This window comes from Scleropages formosus, chromosome 3 (assembly GCF_900964775.1).
Source record: "Scleropages formosus chromosome 3, fSclFor1.1, whole genome shotgun sequence".
NCBI lineage: Eukaryota > Metazoa > Chordata > Actinopteri > Osteoglossiformes > Osteoglossidae > Scleropages > Scleropages formosus.
This window is the reverse complement of record NC_041808.1, coordinates 39,602,443-39,621,367: the sequence shown is the minus strand read 5'-3', so window position 1 is coordinate 39,621,367 and position 18,925 is coordinate 39,602,443. Positions and strand designations below refer to the sequence as shown.

The 18,925-nt window shown below is 42.4% G+C and overlaps 1 protein-coding gene across 1 annotated transcript in view; it reads left to right on the top strand.

The window, feature by feature from the left end:
• LOC108933940 (uncharacterized) overlaps positions 1-18,925 on the top strand; it is a 64,602-nt gene that overhangs the window by 30,769 nt on the left and 14,908 nt on the right. The window contains 6 exon segments of the mRNA XM_029250356.1: positions 11,102-11,154; positions 12,633-12,947; positions 14,903-15,208; positions 15,951-16,271; positions 17,211-17,528; positions 17,827-18,141. Coding sequence (XP_029106189.1) covers positions 11,102-11,154; positions 12,633-12,947; positions 14,903-15,208; positions 15,951-16,271; positions 17,211-17,528; positions 17,827-18,141 — 1,628 coding nt within the window.

Genomic DNA, 18,925 nt, shown 5'->3' with positions numbered 1-18,925 from the left:
CCAATATACAATATATTTGATTCCTATATGTCCCAGGACGATATCATCATTCATTGGATGCAGGTTACCTTAAAGTACCTGTGATCAATAAGGCCTCAGTAGGAGGTCGGGCCTTTAGTTGTAGAGCACCTGAACTGTGGAATAGTCTACCAGTTACTGTAAGAAATGCCCCATCTGTCTTGTCTTCCAATCCAGACTAAAGACTTACATGTTTATTCAGGCATTCCACCTCAAAATGTAATCCACTCGGCTGTGTATGTTTTTACCACCTTTATACCAATGCATATTAAATTGACTTGTTTAAGTTACAAATTACTAACACATTACTATGTTCTTTCTTCTCGCTACATAAGACCTGAGGAGGCCAGACAGTGGTAACAGACGCATCCCGTGTTGACTGAAGATGATGACCAACTGCCGTGATGGACGAGACGTACCATACTGAGCTGGGGATTCAAGCTACCATACGGCAACAATATCATTGTTACTACCCGCTGCCCTTGGGCCTGTAGTTTCAATCGAACCCTTTTCCAGGCCCCTGCTCAGCTAGATGGTCCGAGTCTACCTTCTTTCTCTTAACTTTCTTACTTTTAGTTTTGTTTCCATACAATTTTAATGTAAACAACTAAGTCCATCTGACTCGCATGCAGTCAGTTACCTCAGCTGGTTCTATACTTGGTCCTGTACTGGAGTCACACACAGTAAACTGGTCCTGTACTGGAGTCACACAGGGTAAACTGGTTCTGTACTGGACCCCCAGAGGTTTTTTCTCTCTCGATTTTCAGTTGGGAGTTTTTGTTCCTTTTCTCTGTGGCCAGTAGGCATACTTATAGCTCTATAAAAATACTATATTATGATAGTAGTCAACTGTATTCTTTGTTTCTCATCTGATGTATTTGTTTTTCTTGCCTTATGCATGTGTTAAAGCTCTCTGTGTCACTGCATGAGAAGAGTGCTCTATAAAAATGAATTGAATTGAATTGAATATACTGTATTCTGGCCCTGGCCATCCAGACAGTCTTACTGCCACTTCTTTAAAACTAAATGAGCTAGTCTAAATATCTGTATAAAAATGGGGGAACATGATGAAAAGAGGATGTTTTTACAAAGAAGCAGTGCAGTGAAGAAGGAAAAATATTGAACAGGGGGAAATGCAATGCAAATATTGCAAATCTTCAAATTCTGACCCAGAAGTCCACAAGACAGCTAATGTCACATATGCTTTTTTTAATAATAATTAATGAATCCATCGGGCCTATTTATACTTTATGTTCAGCCAACAAAAAATCTTTTGCTCTGTGATTCATTAGGTAAACATAACTATTTATGTTGTGAGAACTTATGATTTAAATATAATCTTTTGAGTTGGGTGGATTTCAGTCCCAATTTGTTGAGATAACTCAAAAAAGTGCGTGTAATGGGTTGCCTTATTATTTTAAGCTGCCTCAACTTTTTTTTTTTTTTTTTAACAGTGTACTGCCCACTCCTCTGAGGGTGATCCCAACCGTTCTCTGCCAGTCAGAAGGCGTGTGTCCCCTAGGACGAGGGGCATGCCGGTCAGGGTGTGCCCTGTGAAACGCTGTAATCAGAGCCGGGTCTAGGATGTTGCGGGCAGCGACCCAAGACTATTCCTCCCAACCATGGCCCTCCAAATCCATTAGATAATACATGGTGCCACTTCAGCATTTAGAGTCCAGAAGGGCCTTGACCGAGTACGGAGCGGAACCACCAGCATCAACAGGTGGAGGGGGAAAAAACTAAAGATGGGGCTTCGCAAGGTAGATATGAAGTTGGGCTTAGGCTGAGAGACATAAAAAGTAGGGCAGATCCTTTAATGGGGAGATAACTGCAGCCGTTACGTGACTGGGTTGATCCATTTCACAATCCGAAAGGGTCCAATGTACCTGAGAGCTATGTACAGGTTGATATAACGCTGTCCTGCACCTTCTGTCAGCCTTTCACTTTTGGAATGCGACAATGTATTCGAGATGGATATGTGCAAATTCCTACACAGATTCACTCCTCCTGTATCAGTCATCTCCTGCAGGAACTTCACTGGTCTCAGCTGTCCATGCAGCGGGGGTGAGCAATGTAAGACACCCTGGAAAGGTGTCAGATTGGTGTATGAGTACATGAGTGAATTCTGTGCCTACTCTAGCTAAGGAAGAAATTGGCTCGCATCATACTGGTTTTGGCTGCAGTAGCTCCACAGATAACGCCCAATCTCTTGGTTGAAACGTTTCACTTGCTCCTTGGGACTGAGGATGATGCCCAGAAGACAGACTGACCAACCCACCTAAATGGGAAACAAAAGCCTTCCTAACTCTCAAGGTCAATTGTGGTCTCCTGTCTGATACAATATCCCTGGGAATGCCATACAGTCTGAAGACCTGCTGAAACAATAGTTTAGCTGTTGGCAGTGGGCAGGCCTGTCAATGGAATCAACCGACAGGCTTTGCAGAATTGGTCAGTCACAGTCAGTATGGCAGTGTTCACACTGGATTTGGGTAGATCAGTGAGGAAGTCAACCACAATGTGGGACCATGGTCAACTTGGAACTGGCAGAGGTTCTAGGATCCCTGCTGGGAATTAACGTGGGACCTTTGCTGGGGCACACATGATACAAGCCATGACAAAGTCTGTTCCATCCTGCTTCATGGAAGGCCACCAAAATCTTTCTGAGACCAGTTTCAAGGTTCTACTCACTCCTGGGTGCCACATGCTGGGGGAGTCATGACCCCAGTGTAGCAATTTAGAGTGTACACTGGAGGGGACATAATCCTTATCCTGAGGCCAGTTGCTGAGTCCTGGTTCCTAGCACTGGGTTTCTTGGATGTCATCCTTATAACCTTAAGGATGCCAGTTTTTCAGTAGTTAAAATTCTGCTTGTAATAACCAGCTGTATAAATAAATATGATTGCTAGTGAATTTGCCTAAATTTGATAGCAAAGAAGTATTTAATGAATAAAAAGTCAATTATTATTATTATTATTATTATTATTATTATCGGGGGGGCACGGTGGCGTAGTGGGTTGAACCGGGTCCTGCTCTCCAGTGGGTCTGGGGTTCGAGTCCTGCTTGGGGTGCCTTGTGATGGACTGGCGTCCCGTCCCGGGTGCGTCCCCTCCTCCTCCAGCCTTACCCCCTGAGTTGCCGGGTTAGGCTCCGGTTTCCCACGACCCTGTATGGGACATGTGGTTCAGAAAATGTGTGTGTGTGTATTATTATTATTATTATTATGGGGGCGCTCTGTGGCGGGTCTGGGGTTTGAGTCCTGCTTGGGGTGCCTTGTGACGGACTGGCGTCCCGTCCTGGGTGTGTCCCCTCCCCTTCCAGCCTCGCGCCCTGTGTTGCTGGGTTAGGCTATGGCTCGCTGTGACCCCGCTCAGGACAAGCAGCTTCATCCAATGTGTGTGTGTGATTTAAAATCTCTGGGCTAAAATGCTCAAAGTGTAAAATGCTTTGGCAAATGTGTCCTTAGCAACCAAAGCTTCCTCAACACATGATAACATGGCCTTTTGGGACAGGCAAGTGAAATACAAATAGAAACCCATTGCCACAGGAAGTGGTGACAGCATGGAAGCACGTTAGAAAAATGTGCACTAATGTAACCATCTCATATATGACACAACCATTATAATGAAGTTCAGTGTTAAACTGTTACACATTAGACAAAGTAAAGAAAAAAGAGAACATAACTCTTTTACTATTCCTTGCTCTGTTAATAGCAGGTCAGGCAATAGAACTACAATATATAAATGTATATATATTAAACTCTGTAAAATATTTATTGATACATTGCTGCCTAACAGTGAGACTAAGAGACTCACAAAATACTTGTGTAACTCACGTCAGTACTAAGACAGGCAAGAAACCCAGAGAGCCTGTTTTCACTTGTACCAACAGCCTTCCACATCTGCACCTCCCAGGTGGCCTCTTAAGGAAATGAGTCTCCAGAACAACTTCTCTAAACAACATAAAAGATGGGAGCACCAGAAATGTGTGATATGTAGACTGTTTTTTTTTTTTTTCTTTTTTGGAAGACTTCATTACTTGCTGCCCTTAAGGTGACCTTGACATTTTGCACTCATTTATAACTGGTGAGCTGTCTTAACTAGTGCCAGAAAGAGTCTCTTTCCTCAAGCTCAGAAAAACCCATGAATAATGGTATATGTGTTTCTTAGCTTTGTTTACCCTAGACTTCACTCTGCCTGTAGACTGTGAACTGAAGTTTCCCCGCATCAGAACCAATATCATAAGGAAACACCTGAGCTTCACTGTTCAGTGAATTGCTGCTCTGGCTTCCTATCAGTTACGGTTATTGCACAACCAAACTGTCTTCTCCTGTAGTTTTCTGTCTCAGCCTTGTTGGCTTCAATCATCTTCAATTATGAAGGCAGCCTATAGGACAGATAAGAAGCAGACTAATTTAGACTTTTTATTTAATATATGAAACTGTATGTACAAAAACAGATTTTGAAAAATTCTAATAAAATATTCACAGTTCTCTTTAGACATTTTTAAAATTTTTGTCTCACCCTCAAAAGTGTTGGAAGTTAGTTTTGGAATTCTCAGCTTTCTGACATCAGAGTTTAATCTTTGTTCATTTATTCTGAAACTCTGTTTTATTTTATACTGCTCCATGTTCAGAATTTATCCATCCATCCATCCATCCATCCATCCATCCATTCATTTGCTTGTCCGCTTGATCTTCTAGGGTTGCAGTGGCAATACGGAGAGCAGAGCAGCCAGACATCCTTGTCCCTTGCAACTTCCTCCAGCTCAACCCGGGGGATCCCCAGTCTCTCCCAGGTCAACTGGGAGATATAATCTCTCCAGCAGGTCCTGGGCTGACCTCAGGGTCCTGTCCCAGTTGGCCATGTCTGGTAAACCTCCAAAGGGAGGCACCCAGAGGGCATGTGAATTTCCATTTGTATGCCGATGACACACAGCTATATGTATTATTTAAGCCTGATGATCCATCACATGTGGTGTCTTTAGCTAATTGTTTCACCAATATAAAATTATGAATGACTGTTTTTCCCACCTCAATACCAATGCAAATTAAATTTATTTGTTTAAGTTACAAATTACTATTTCTTCTAGCTGAGTATTGTCTCCCTACATAAGACTTGAGGAGGCCGGCCAGTGGTGACAGACGCACCCTCATGCCGACTGAAGATGATGACCAACTGCCATGATGGACGAGACGTACCATGCTGGGCTGGGGACTCAAGATACCATACAGCAACAATATCATTATTACTTGTAAACTGGCTTAGAATTGTTACTTAATCTAGAATGCCCAGGAGGGGTGGGCAGCCACTGGCCCTTGGACCCCAGAGGTTTTTTTTCTCCCTCAACTTTCGGTTGGGAGTGTTTGTTCCAAGGGGGTGTGGTGGTGCAGCAGGTTTGGCCTATGCCTGCTCTCTGGTGGGTCTGGCGTTCGAGTCCAACAGACTAGCGTCCCGTCCTAGGTGTGCTCCCTCCCCCTGCAGCCTTGCACCCTGTGTTGCCGGGTTAGGCTCCGGCTTGCCGCAACCCCGCTCAGGACAAGTGGTTTTAGCCACCGTGTGTGTGTTCCTTTTACCCTGACTCCTGAACCCATTTTCTAGTAGCTCCATTGGGGGACACTGTAAAATTATCATTACGTCCTGTTTTCACTATGCTTGTCACATGAGCTTTGCTAATAGTCACTAAGAAAAAATGAGCATGTTCTTAACTCCTTTACAAACTTGCCATCGGCTCCTGTATTTTAAGTATTAATGCACAGAGCAATGAAAATAATAAGACACATAAGGCGATCACTCCTGTTGCTATGTTCAACCCAGTGAGCCAGGTTTCAACACTGTTAATTGAATGTTTTCTGAAGAAAGTGATATGATTTATGTTCTTCAGATAATTTCAATTTAATTCAATTTTAAAGTTCACTAGGCTAAAACGTGAAAATAAAACTGATTAAGTAGTTTGCTATAAATAGCGTTAGTCTATAATACTAAATGTAAATAACTATCAATGAAATTATATATATTTCGTTTATTAATAAATATTACAGAGAGTCTTTATTGACAAGAAATTAAGGTTTTTATTTATTAATTTATTTATTTTGGAAAATGGTTAATTAATCTTCATACAAGTACTACGTAACATAACTGAACAAAATGTCACCCTCGTCAGGAAAGACATCACTTAAGCTTACTCATTTAGCTAATCCTTTTCTCGAAAACGATGTACAATGTTAAGCTACCTTTACACTGTGAGGCAATTTTAAGTACAGTAGTGCTTTACTAAAGAACACTACTGGGGAGGAAGGGGGATTCAAACCTACAACCTGCTGGTCCTAATACAGCAATGCTACTAGCTGTCTGCGACACTAAGGGTGGCAAGAGGTAGACAACACTCATTTTTCTGAAAGTTAAACACATATACAAGAAGCAAAAATGGTTTCAAGGTGTAGATGGGCACATAATTATTGCTGCTACTGTGGCTATTTTTCCATTTATGCAATGCTCTTTTCCAAAACAACTTACAACTATTCAGTCATTTATTCAGCTGTTTCATTTGTGCTGGAGGAGCTCAGTGTAAGTGGTGCAGCAAATAGCACTGCTGTCTCATATAGTCTAGGTGGTGTGAGAAGGCATGAGTTCAATCTTTGCTCAGTCTGTGTGGAGTTTGCATGTTCTCCCAGTGTCTGTATGGGTTTTCTCTGGATCCTCTGGTTTCCATCCACACTCTAAAGAGATGCTGTTCAGGTTCACCCATAGTGGGTGTGTGTGTGAGAGAGCATGTGTTCCACTAATGTACGGATGAGTGACTCATTGTAAGTGTATACACACACACACACACACACACACACACACACACACACACACTTTCTGAAACACTAGTCCCATACGGGGGTCACGGAGAGCTGGAGCCTAAACCGGCAACACAGGGCAGAAGGGACACACCCAGGATGGGACACCAAACTGTTGCAAGGCACCCCAAGCAGGATTTGAACCTCAGACCCACTGGAAAGCAGGATCCAGTCCAACCCACTGTGCCACCATGCCCCCCCCCATTGTAAGTAATGTATCAGAATGAGCTTTATTGCCAAGTATGTTTACAGATACAAGGAATTTGTCTTGGTGAGAAAAAACTTCCACAGCACAGACAGAATGACAGTGACAAGACACAGATAATAAAAATAGAGTAAGTAAATAAAAAATAAAAATATATAAAAAAACACAATATACAAAACAAACACTAGACATTATATGTATTTACAGGTATGTTATATACAAATGTAAGGGAATGTAAATAAGAGGTATGGCGTGTTAAATAAATATAAGTATAAATAATGTTATGTATTGCACTTGTTTATTGCCCAGTGGGGGCATTTAACTGTTCATGAGGTAGATGGCCTGAGGAAAGAAACTTTCCTTGTGCCTGGCTGTTCTGGTGCTCAGTGCTCTGTAGCGCCAGCCAGATGGCAAAAGTTCAAAGAGGAAGTGGCCTGGGTGTGAAGGGTCTAGGATGATTTTGCCAGTCCTTTTTCTCACTCTGGACGAGTACAGTTCTTGGAGAGTGGGGAGGGGTGTACTGATGATTCTTCCAGCAGTCTGGACTATGCGCTGTAATCTTCTGAGGTCTGATTTTGTAGTTGAACAGAACCAGACAGTTATAGAGGTGCAGAAGACAGACTAGATGACTGCAGAGTAGAATTGCATCAGCAGCCTCTGTGGCAGATTGAACTTCCTCAGCTGGCGAAGGAAGTACAACCTCTGCTGGGCCTTCTTCACAATGGAGTCTATGTGGGGCTCCCACTTCAGGTCCTGTGAGATGGTGGTGCCCAGGAACCTGAATGACTCTACTGTTGCCACAGTGCTGTTCATGATGGTGAGTGGGGGAAATGCTGAGGTGTTTCTCCTAAAGTCCACAATCATCTCAACTGTTCTGAGAGTGTTCAGCTCCAGGTTGTTATGACTGCACCAGACAGCCAGCTCTTTAACCTCCTGTCTGTAAGCAGACTCATCAGCATCCCAGATGAGGGCAATGAGTGTGGAGTCGTCTGCGAACTTCAGGAGCTTGACAGAGGAGTCTTTTGCGGTGCAGTCATTGGTGTACAGGGAGAAGAGTAGTGGGGAGAGCACACATCCCTCGGGAGCGCCAGTACTGATCATGCGGGTGTTGGATGAGAATTTTCCCAGCCTCACTAGCTGCTGCCTGTCCGTCAGGAAGCTGGTGATCCACCGACAGATGGGGGCGGGCACAGAGAGTTGGGTTAATTTGGACAGGAGGAGGTGTGGGATGATGGTGTTGAAGGCCGAGCTCAAGTCCATGAACAGGATCCTCACATAAGTCCCCGGTTTGTCCAGATGTTGCAGGATGTAGTGCAGTCCCATGTTGACTGCATCATCCACAGACCTGTTTGCTCGATAAGCAAACTGCAGGGGGTCCAGTAAGGGTCCAGTGATGTCCATCAGGTAGGCCAACACCAGTCTTTCAAGTGACTTCATGACCACAGACGTTAAGGCGACACATCTGTAGTCATTCAGTCCTGTGATTTTGGGTTTCTTTGGAATGGGGATGATTGTGGAGCGTTTGAAGCAGGAAGGGACTTCATGCAGCCCCAGTGATCTGTTGAAGATCTGTGTGAAGATAGGGGCCAGCTGGTCAGCACAGGATTTTAGGCAGGCTGGTGAAACACCATCTGGGCCTGGTGCTTTCTTTGTCTTCTGTTTGCGGAAGACCTGACACACCTCCTCTTCACAGATCAAAGGTGCGGGGGGGGAAAGGTGTGGGTTACTGGAGGTGTTAATCAATGCATGGAGAAAAGGTCAGAATGGGTGTGGGGTGTGAGACAGGGTTTTTCAAACCTGCAATAAAACTTATTCAAATTGTCGGCCAGTTGTTGAGTTGACACGGTAGGTCAGTATAAGATGAACCAGACAGTGATCAGAGAACCCCAAAGCTCCCCGTGGGACAGACAGACATCCTTTATTGTGGTGTAACAGTGGTCCAGTATATTACTGTCTCTGGTAGGGCATGTAACGTGCTGTCTGTATTTTGGCAGCTCACGGGAGAGATTTGCTTTATTAAAGTCCCCGAGAATGATTATAACAGAGTCCGGGTGTTGTTGCTCTGTGTCTGTGATCTGATTTGCCAGCTGTTGCAGCGCTGCGTTCACACACGCTTGCGGTGCAATGTAAACATGAGAACGAACGAGGAAAACTCCCGTGGTGAGTAGAAAGGCTTACAGTTGATGAAGAGCGCTTCTAATTCGGGACAGCACATCTTCTTCAAGAGGGACAAGGTAGCACAGGGGCGCAGTGTGCCACTGTGCCAGTGGGTTGGACCGGGTCGGACCGGGTTCTGCTCTCCGGTGGGTCTGGGGTTTCAGTCTTCCTTGGGGTGCCTTGTGATGGAGTGGCGTCCTGTCCTGGGTGTGTCCCCTCTCCCTCCAGCCCTGTGCCCTGTGTTGCTGGGTTAGGCTCTGGCTCCCTGTGACCCTGTATGGGGACAAACGGTTCAGATGGTGTGTGTGTGTGTGTGTGTGTGTGAGTGAGAAATCTTCTTCAACGCTGTTACATCAGTACACCACCTTTCGTTGATGTAGGACCATGTCCCACCGCCAGACGATTTCCCCACTGATTCTGCGTCGCGATCCCCTCTGAACAGCTGGAAGCCCGGCAGATGTATGCGCTGTCTGGAATGGCTTCATTCAGCCAAGTTTCCATGAAACGCAGAGTTTAAGAAGTCCTTACTTTTCGAGACAGGAGAAGAAGTTTGTCCATTTTGTTGGCTAGGGAGCGGAGATTCGCCAGATGGATACTAGGCAGCATGGTTCTAAAGCCACGCTGTCTGAGCTTGACTAGCGCACCGGCTCGATTTCCACGCTTGCGCGTCTTGGAGCGCTTGAGCAGCGCTGCTGGACCTCCAACTACAATGTCCAGCAAAATGTTAGAATAATCGAAAACCAAAATATTGGGTGGTGTGTATTGCCGAATGTTTAGCAGTTCTAAAACTGATTGTAGAAATATAACTAAAGACAGGAGAAACTAACAAAAACAGTAAAACGACTGCGGAGCTTCACACCGCGGCGGCATCTGCGGCACCGGCTTGGTTATAGTCAAGCAGTGTAAGTCACTGCGGTGAATAAGGTGTGTAGGCTCATCATAATGGAGTTCATTGAAAGACACTTTCGAGAAAAGTGTCTGCTAAATAAATAATAAATGTGTCTTTTTCGGGGATACTGCAGCAGGAGGTGGGATTCGAACCTTGCTTTGAGGCTGTAGTTGTAAGCGATATAAACAGTTCTCAGGCTAGGGGACATGGTGGAAAGTGTCAAATCACCGAGAGAGCTTAAACTCCTGACTGCACACTTATTAAAGTCTATCCGAGTAAACAGTGACTCAGAATGCAAAGCGGTGCTTCCTTACCGTGTGGCAGGTTCCGCGAGTCGTCTCGAGGCTCAGTTGATGTGCAGCTCACAGCTGCGGCGGTAACAGCGGACCACAGGATGGCAACTGGCAATAAACAGAAGAGCCGTCAGTGCTCTTGGAAAGGACAGTGGAACGCTCCCCTGTGGACTGTTTAGACATCATTTCAAACATGATGAAGTAAAGTGTTAAAAACCACATGGAGATCCTCAATAAAATCGTTTGTCAATTACAAGTAACACAAAAATGTCACAGAAACAAGTAATGATGATTGCTGTAAAGGAGAGAAGTCAAAGTAAAAAAAAATGTAAGAGGGCAGCGATCGATTGCTGTGTCGCCTGGTGACAATGTCCAAGAGTTATACAGAAATAATCACATTTTTGTTGTTGTTTAATATCCGTATACACCATTGTTATTGCAGTTCTGGGGGTTCATCACCTGGGGCTTGCCAGCCACAGAGGATTTCGGTTCAGACTAACTCATAAAGTTTATCAGTGTGTATGACTACTTCGCTTACTGGGGAAAAGGGACCCGGGTGACCGTCACTTCTGGTAAGTAGCTCTCAAAACTTCAGCCATTCTATATTTTTTGCATTATTTAATGTGTGGTAAAGAGACGCACATAGAGAGGTGCTCTGCTGGCCCTTCGGTTTATGTACGGGGCAAAAGCCCTTTTCTTTACTGTGATGCTTTTGACTACTGGGGAAAAGGGACCCAGGTCACCGTCACCACAGGTAAGAACAACTCGCATTTCACTTCTTTCAATTTTTTTTTGAAAATATTCACAGTGTAACTGAATTTGCCAGAATAGCTACAGTTCTAATGTGATCTTATCTGTGATTTATATTATGCTCGCTGTCAAAAGCGGCGATTTCAAACGGGATCGTTTGAGGTCTGAAAAATCTGCGAAAGAATCGTTCTCGGCAGTGTGTTTTGTGGGATGCGCCGTGGAAAAAGAATTAAAACGAGCGAAACGCAAAACTATGTAGTGAACCTTCTGAAAAAAATGAAAATGTGGCCATTGTGTAATTAACTGTATTTATGCAACCGTACTGTCTTCGTAAAGCTCAAGATACAGACCGAAGGAAAAAATATATTTTTTTATAATTGCAATTGCAGTCACGAATGTTTCCTATTCTTGTGGTTATGGTTATGGTTAAATTGAGGTTTTTCAATAAATAAGATCAGAGCGCTGTGGATATGATCACGTTGATGGTGTTTTTGGAACCTGGGTGACTGCGACCGGCGGGTACAAATAACACTGTTATTAACAGCATTAATTCATCATGTACTGAAATGTTCAAAACTTGTAGGCAAAATTTACAAAAACTCCCTGAAAACAATCGGACAACTGGTGGACAATTTAAACTTGTGCACGTATTTTTTTTTATCTGAATATTATGTCTTTTTTTACTTGAAACCGTCAAAGCACTAACGAAATGTTTTATATTTTATTATACTTGATGAAAGTATGCGCGGATATTAAAATGGTTTTATGTCATATCATGGATAACAACCATTACGAAACAATCTGATTTAGTGTTTTTAAAATGTTTAGAAAAATAGTGAAGCAATTGCCTCGGACATGGAATGCAATAAAACATGTAATATAAACTATTTAATATTACACATGAATTATTCGAAGGAATGATTTATGTATGTTATTGGAGCACTCAATGCAAACACGAAGACAAAAATTGTGTTTTACAATGTCAATGCAGTTTAAATAGCGCGCATGCGAATACTTTAGGAGCAGGGTAGCTGTTGAAAATTAAATTATTATTGTAACGTTATTAGTTTAAAACTAGACTAGTTTAAAACTGTAAAACTAGTATCGTTACAGTAATAATTTAAGTTTAAATCATACTAGTATCTATAGTAGTATTTAAAACTAGTATAAAACTGTAAAACTTAGCGTAAAACTAGTATCATTACAGTAATAATTTAATTTTCAGCAGCTACCCTGCTGCTAAAGTATTCGCATGCCATGGGCGCTTTTTTACACTGCAACACAGTCTTTCCTGGTCCTCCCAGCTGGTGGGAACTTTTTTTGTTGTTATCGAACGCTTGCAAGATTTAATCGTACAAAAAGTGAATATGCAGGGATTGGTAAATTAAAGCTTATGTTTTTTTTTAGCATAACGCCGGTGAGGGTGAGGAAGGGGCCGCCGCTCGAACACAGAGTGTTCAGCTTCTCCGTGTGTTTCCACAGGAGTACAAAAGGCTCCGACCTCCGTGTTCGGCCTGTTGCCCTGCGGCTCCGGAAGCGGTGCTGAACTGCTCAGTCTCGGCTGTCTCGCCAGCGGCTACTTCCCGGCGGACTCGGTCACCTTCAAGTGGACGGACGCGAACGGCAAATCGGTGTCCGACTTCCTGCAGTACCCGTCGGTGAAGAGCGGCGCCACCTACAATGCGGTCAGTCAACTGCGGGTCAAAGCCGAGGACTGGGAGGGGAAGAAGTCCTACAAGTGTATTGTAGAGCACCCGGCGGGTCGCCGGTTAGAAAGGGAAGTGAAGCCGCCTCCAGGTAAGGCTTTTCGCTTTTTTCATTTAATCATTTTCATCATCTTTCAGTACATTGATTGTACATTCTCTCGTAATTCAAAAAAAAGCAATTCAGAAGAATGGTGTATCAAAATTAGCAATAACATTATGTTACAAACTTACTCAGAAATAAGTAATAAAATCAGTAAAGTTGTAAGTTGTAGTGGCGATGATCAAATTAGCCAATGATCTAATTTTCTTTTTATCTTCAGAAGTTAATGTTAAATTAGGAAAACAATACAGCCCCTTAAAAGTTAACACTGAAATCCAGTTTCACCGTTGATATTTCTCAATTTTCTGAAACAAATGGAAATTTAATTAACACGAAGCGATGGACTGAAGAGCATGCACATGATGATGTAGTTCTGTTCGGCTTTTCATCTATTTTGATTCGCCTCTATGTGTGTCAGCTTCTGAAAAATATGTGGGACCTAAGCAATGTAAAATTAAAAAGAGTACAGCAGGAGCCAGCTCTGTACAAATCCACACTTTCTACAAGAAACATAAAAAAGCAGGACACTGACTGAAATTGAAAGAGCATCAGAAATTGTTCATCAGCTATGTTTCATACCCATCTGACCCTTCGAATGTAACTATTATTGAATCTGATCGCTCGAGCCACGAAGAAATATGAAAAGTTAATTGTCTCCTGTGTTAAGAAACAAAGTGGTGTTTTACTCAAAAAGGTGGTGATGATAGGGGGGTGTGGGAAAATCATCTGAATCTCTATCAAAATCACAAACAGTCAGTGTGCAGAAGTTTAGAAGGTGTTCTGATTTACAACATTAAAGTGAAAGGCATTAGGGTGCTGTTTTAGTCAACATCTTTGTAACTGTTAGCAGCTATTGAAAATAATAATTCTGCTTTGCTCACTTTAGCTTTTTGCTTTTCAAACTAGCAGGGCAGTGTAAATTGAGTGGGTCACAGACTCCATGAAAGACATATTTTCACATAGACATATTTCACATATTTTGTCTTAGACATTGTGCTGTTTCAGAAAACTGCTTTAAATTAAAAAGGGCTTCCTTCTGGGATTCAAGCTTGGATGCCTTCAAATGACAAGATCTGTCTTTTCTATTTAATGAAAAATCATAATTTTCACATTGGTCCTCAGCTATACAATATATGGCAGTGTGAAATCATCTAGCTTCTTCTCACCCATTTTGCTCTTGCTTCATACATGGCAAAGTCAGCTGATGTCTAATGCTAATGCAGAAACTGCATTGCTAATAAATAAACATGCATTTGGATTAGTTTTGCCGAACATCCTGGAAGCCAGTGTCTGTTATAAAACTCATAAATTCACAGACCAGTACAAAAGCCTTATAAACAAACCACTGTACTCTGCAAAACCAGATATCCTTTAAACATAACTTGAGCTTTAGTTTTTCTCAGTAGCTGGGCTAATTCTCCAACTTCAACTAGGAGAAAAAATACTATAAAAGAATTGTGTCAAAAAAGACTTTGTGCTTTGATATGTCTGTACTGAAACATTTCTGGTTAATGCCATGTTGTGTGCTTGTAGATGTTCATTTTTTTTGAGAAAAACACCTGCAAATTGATAAATGTTAATCCATCCATCCATCCATCCATCCATCCATCCGTCAGTAACCACTCATCCAGTGCAGGGTTGCGGTAACACAAGTCATGAGGCAGGATACACCTTAAGGAGGATGCAAGCTCATCACAGGGCAGTCTGTAATGTAAATACTCTGTTCCAGCCTCTGCAAACAAACTCTAGGTCTTTTATCAGCTCATTACCTAAACCTTAAGTTTAAAATGAACCCTTAAATAGTAACTGACACACACCCTAAAAGAACTAACTCTTTCCTTGGAGACTGCAAGCTCAGAGTAGACGGGAACATTTTGGGGTTGCGTCATAGACCTACTATTACTCACATTTCTAATCTATGTCCTCTTTCACCCTGTCATTCCCAGAAAAATCCTACCTGGATGTGATTCTGAAAAATCCGAGAGCAAAAGAGCTGTTCAATGAAAAAAAGGCTGTGCTGGAGTGTGTTGTCACTGGGGAAAATGAGGCAGATGTTCATGATGCCACGATTACCTGGAAGGTGAATTCAGCAAAAAAAACAGGAACAGACCAGCAAGAACGTAATCCACTGAGGAGGAGCAGCCTCCTGTCTATGGGAGCAAAGGAGTGGGAAAGCGGGGCATCTGTGGAATGCTCTGTGAAGCAGAAAAATGGTCCTCATTTCAGAAAGACTGTCAAAGCCAAAACTGGAGGTAAGTCACTTCAAGACAGTTCATTAAACAGCTCATTAAATTGTTTCCATTTGGGGCCTAATTATGCACAAAGCTATACGAGGATTCACATGTGTAACACATAGCACATCTACGGGTTCTTCTAGCGGAAAATTTGTTCTACCAGCAGGACTTCAAAAAAAAAAATAAATAAAAAAAAAGCTTTTTCATGCTTTTATGTGGTTCAACTATTCTTTCCCCTTATAATATCAAGTGACTTTAATTTCTACTGATTTATAGAGCTGTATGTATTTGTTAGAGCTAATTAATAAGTATTTTGATGAAGGGTGCATTTACATTTATTTATTCTTCCTGGATCCGGGGGTGCTGTGGTGCAGTGGGTTGGACCACAGTCCTGCTCTCCAGTGGGTCTGAGATTCAAGTCCCCCTTGGGGTACCTTGCGATGGACTGGCGTCCCGTCCTGGGTGTGTCCCCTCCCCCTCCGGCCTTACGCCCTGTATTACCGGGTAGGCTCCGGTTCTCTGCGACCCCATAATGGGACAAGCAGTTCTGAAAACATGTGTGTGTGTGTATTCTTCCTGTATCATTTGCATCGTTAATACATGCCTCCTAACTAAAAATAGCCGATAATACAAAACGAAAGAATTCACTACAAATAAATGTGGACAGGAAAAGGAAAAAATATTAATCTGTTTATCAAAGACATTTGTTTTTTCACCTATTTATCATCCTATGTGTTTGTCTATCAACCTCTCGTTACAGACTTTTCGAATGTTGATGTCTCTATTTTTCCACGGGATCAAAACATGACAAGAAGTGACAAGAAGTGGTTGCAATTGGTCTGCCTGGTGACTGTCTCCTTTGAAAGTGACATCTATGTTGCGTGGAAGAAGGGTGGAGGACCATATGAAGAAGGCCTAACTACTGAGCCAGTGACAACTGGCAGCACTAACTCTGTCACCAGCATCTTTACCATCTCAAGAGATGACTGGGACAAAGGCACACAGTTCAGTTGTGCAGCTGCACAATCCTTCTCGAAGAGTTATGAGAGCCCTATCTCTAAAAGCACTTCTAAATCACATGGTAATTCATTTGAATGTCCTACTGTAACATTGTAGTGCAGCAGTTTGTGGGTGAGCAAGAACCACAGTCAAAAGATGTACTGGTGTAACAAGCAAGATTCTTGGGAAAGTCATGTAGAGTTAGTGCTTTAGAACTACTGATTGGAGTCATAGTGGGCTTGGAAATGTAGATTTCATGTGGTTCCTGTTCACCCAGTGCGGCAGACACCCTGCCTCGCGTACCTTGTGTACTTTGCAAATGTCTTCTCCGTGTTGTCCTGTTCGTAGTGTTTCAGATGTCTTTGTCGAGTTGTTCAAACCCAATTTTTAATTAACTAATCAATGAGCTACTTACTCCATGGAGCGCTTTTGGGACAATATTTCACGTAATAGTGTGTGAAGTTCCTTTTTGGTGTTCTGTACTGGTCCCAAAATATAAATTAACATGCTTTTGTGGTGTTCTTATTTTCTAAATGTTCTAGGCAAATTTACACACCTTAAAATGAGACGTAAAGCACAAAGCCCTAAAGTAATTAGGCCAAAGTAGTTGTTTGTATTGTCTCTGTACGTTGTGTGGTGAACATGTTGACGGATTTCCTGTCCTGTTGTTTTGTGAAATAATAAGTTCGAAGTCACCCATAGTGTGCGAGTAACACAGTGGCAGTGTTTCACTCGTGTAGGGTTGAGTAATTCATTGTAAGCAGTGTATTTCGCACTGTAAGTTACCTTGGGTGAATGAGGTGTGGGCTGATAACACTACATAGTGTTCTTTGGGAGTGGCTTCCTAGAAAAGAATCTGCTAAACAATGTAATGTAAATGTAACACATAGAGCTACTGTTGCACACACACTCAAGGAGCTGACTCTTTCCATGGAGACTGTGAGCTCAGAGTAGGCCATGGGAACCTTTTAGTCACAAGCCTGTTGTGACTCTCATTTTTACTCTATGTCCTCTTTCACAGTGCAATTGCCCGAAAAATCCTGCCTGGATGTGACTCTTAAAAATCCAAGAGCAAGAGACCTGTTCCTTAGCAAAACGGCCGTGCTGGAGTGTGTGATCGCTGGGGGAAATGTTGCAGATGTTAAGGCAGCCAATTTTAACTGGATGGTGGATGGTAAAGAAAAATCCGGAGCAAAAGAGCATCAAATTGATTCGTTGAGGAGGAGCAGTGTCCTGTCTATCAGAGCAAATGAGTGGGAATCCGCAAAATCCGTGGAATGCTCTGTCAAGCAGAATAACGGTGTTCGCGTCAAAAAGTCTATCAAAGCCAAAACTGGAAGTAAGTGACTTAAAGACAGTTCATTAAACAGCTCATTAAATTGTTTCCATATGGGGAAAAAACAAAATCGTAAACTTAAAGACCAGCAGAAACCTAAAAAAAAATGGAAAACTTTTTCATACTTTTATGTGGTTCACCTATGCTTATAATAGGAAGTAACTTCAATTTCTACTGGTTTATACAGCTGTATATGTTTGGTAGAGCCAATTTACTGTATAAGTATCTTGTTGAAGGGTATATTTACATTTATTTATTCTTCTGCATTTACATTTGCATTTATTTATTCTTCCTTTTTCAGACTTTCCAAAACCTGTTGTCTCCATTCTTGTGCAAGAGGATAAGGACATTGCTAAGAAATGGCTGAAGTTGGTCTGCCTGGTGACTGCCTCCTTTGAAAGTGACATCTATGTTGCATGGAAGAAGGGTGAAGGACCGTATGAAGAAGGCCTAACTGGTGAGCCAGTGACAACTGGCAGCATCAACTCTGTCACCAGCATCTTTACCATCTCGAGAGAAGACTGGGACAAAGACACACAGTTCAGTTGTGCAGCTGCACAATCCTTCTCGAAGAGTTATGAGAGCCCTATCTCTAAAAGCACTTCTAAATCACATGGTAATTCATTTGAATGTCCTACTGTAACATTGTAGTGCAGCAGTTTGTGGGTGAGCAAGAACCACAGTCAAAAGATGTACTGGTGTAACAAGCAAGATTCTTGGGAAAGTCATGTAGAGTTAGTGCTTTAGAACTACTGATTGGAGTCATAGTGGGCTTGGAAATGTAGATTTCATGTGGTTCCTGTTCACCCAGTGCGGCAGACACCCTGCCTCGCGTACCTTGTGTACTTTGCAAATGTCTTCTCCGTGTTGTCCTGTTCGTAGTGTTTCAGATGTCTTTGTCGAGTTGTTCAAACCCAATTTTTAATTAACTAATCAATGAGCTACTTACTCCATGGAGCGCTTTTGGGACAATATTTCACGTAATAGTGTGTGAAGTTCCTTTTTGGTGTTCTGTACTGGTCCCAAAATATAAATTAACATGCTTTTGTGGTGTTCTTATTTTCTAAATGTTCTAGGCAAATTTACACGCCTTAAAATGAGACGTAAAGCACAAAGCCCTAAAGTAATTAGGCCAAAGTAGTTGTTTGTATTGTCTCTGTACGTTGTGTGGTGAACATGTTGACGGATTTCCTGTCCTGTTGTTTTGTGAAATAATAAGTTCGAAGTCACCCATAGTGTGCAAGTAACACAGTGGCAGTGTTTCACTCGTGTAGGGTTGAGTAATTCATTGTAAGCAGTGTATTTCGCACTGTAAGTTACCTTGGGTGAATGAGGTGTGGGCTGATAACACTACATAGTGTTCTTTGGGAGTGGCTTCCTAGAAAAGAATCTGCTAAACA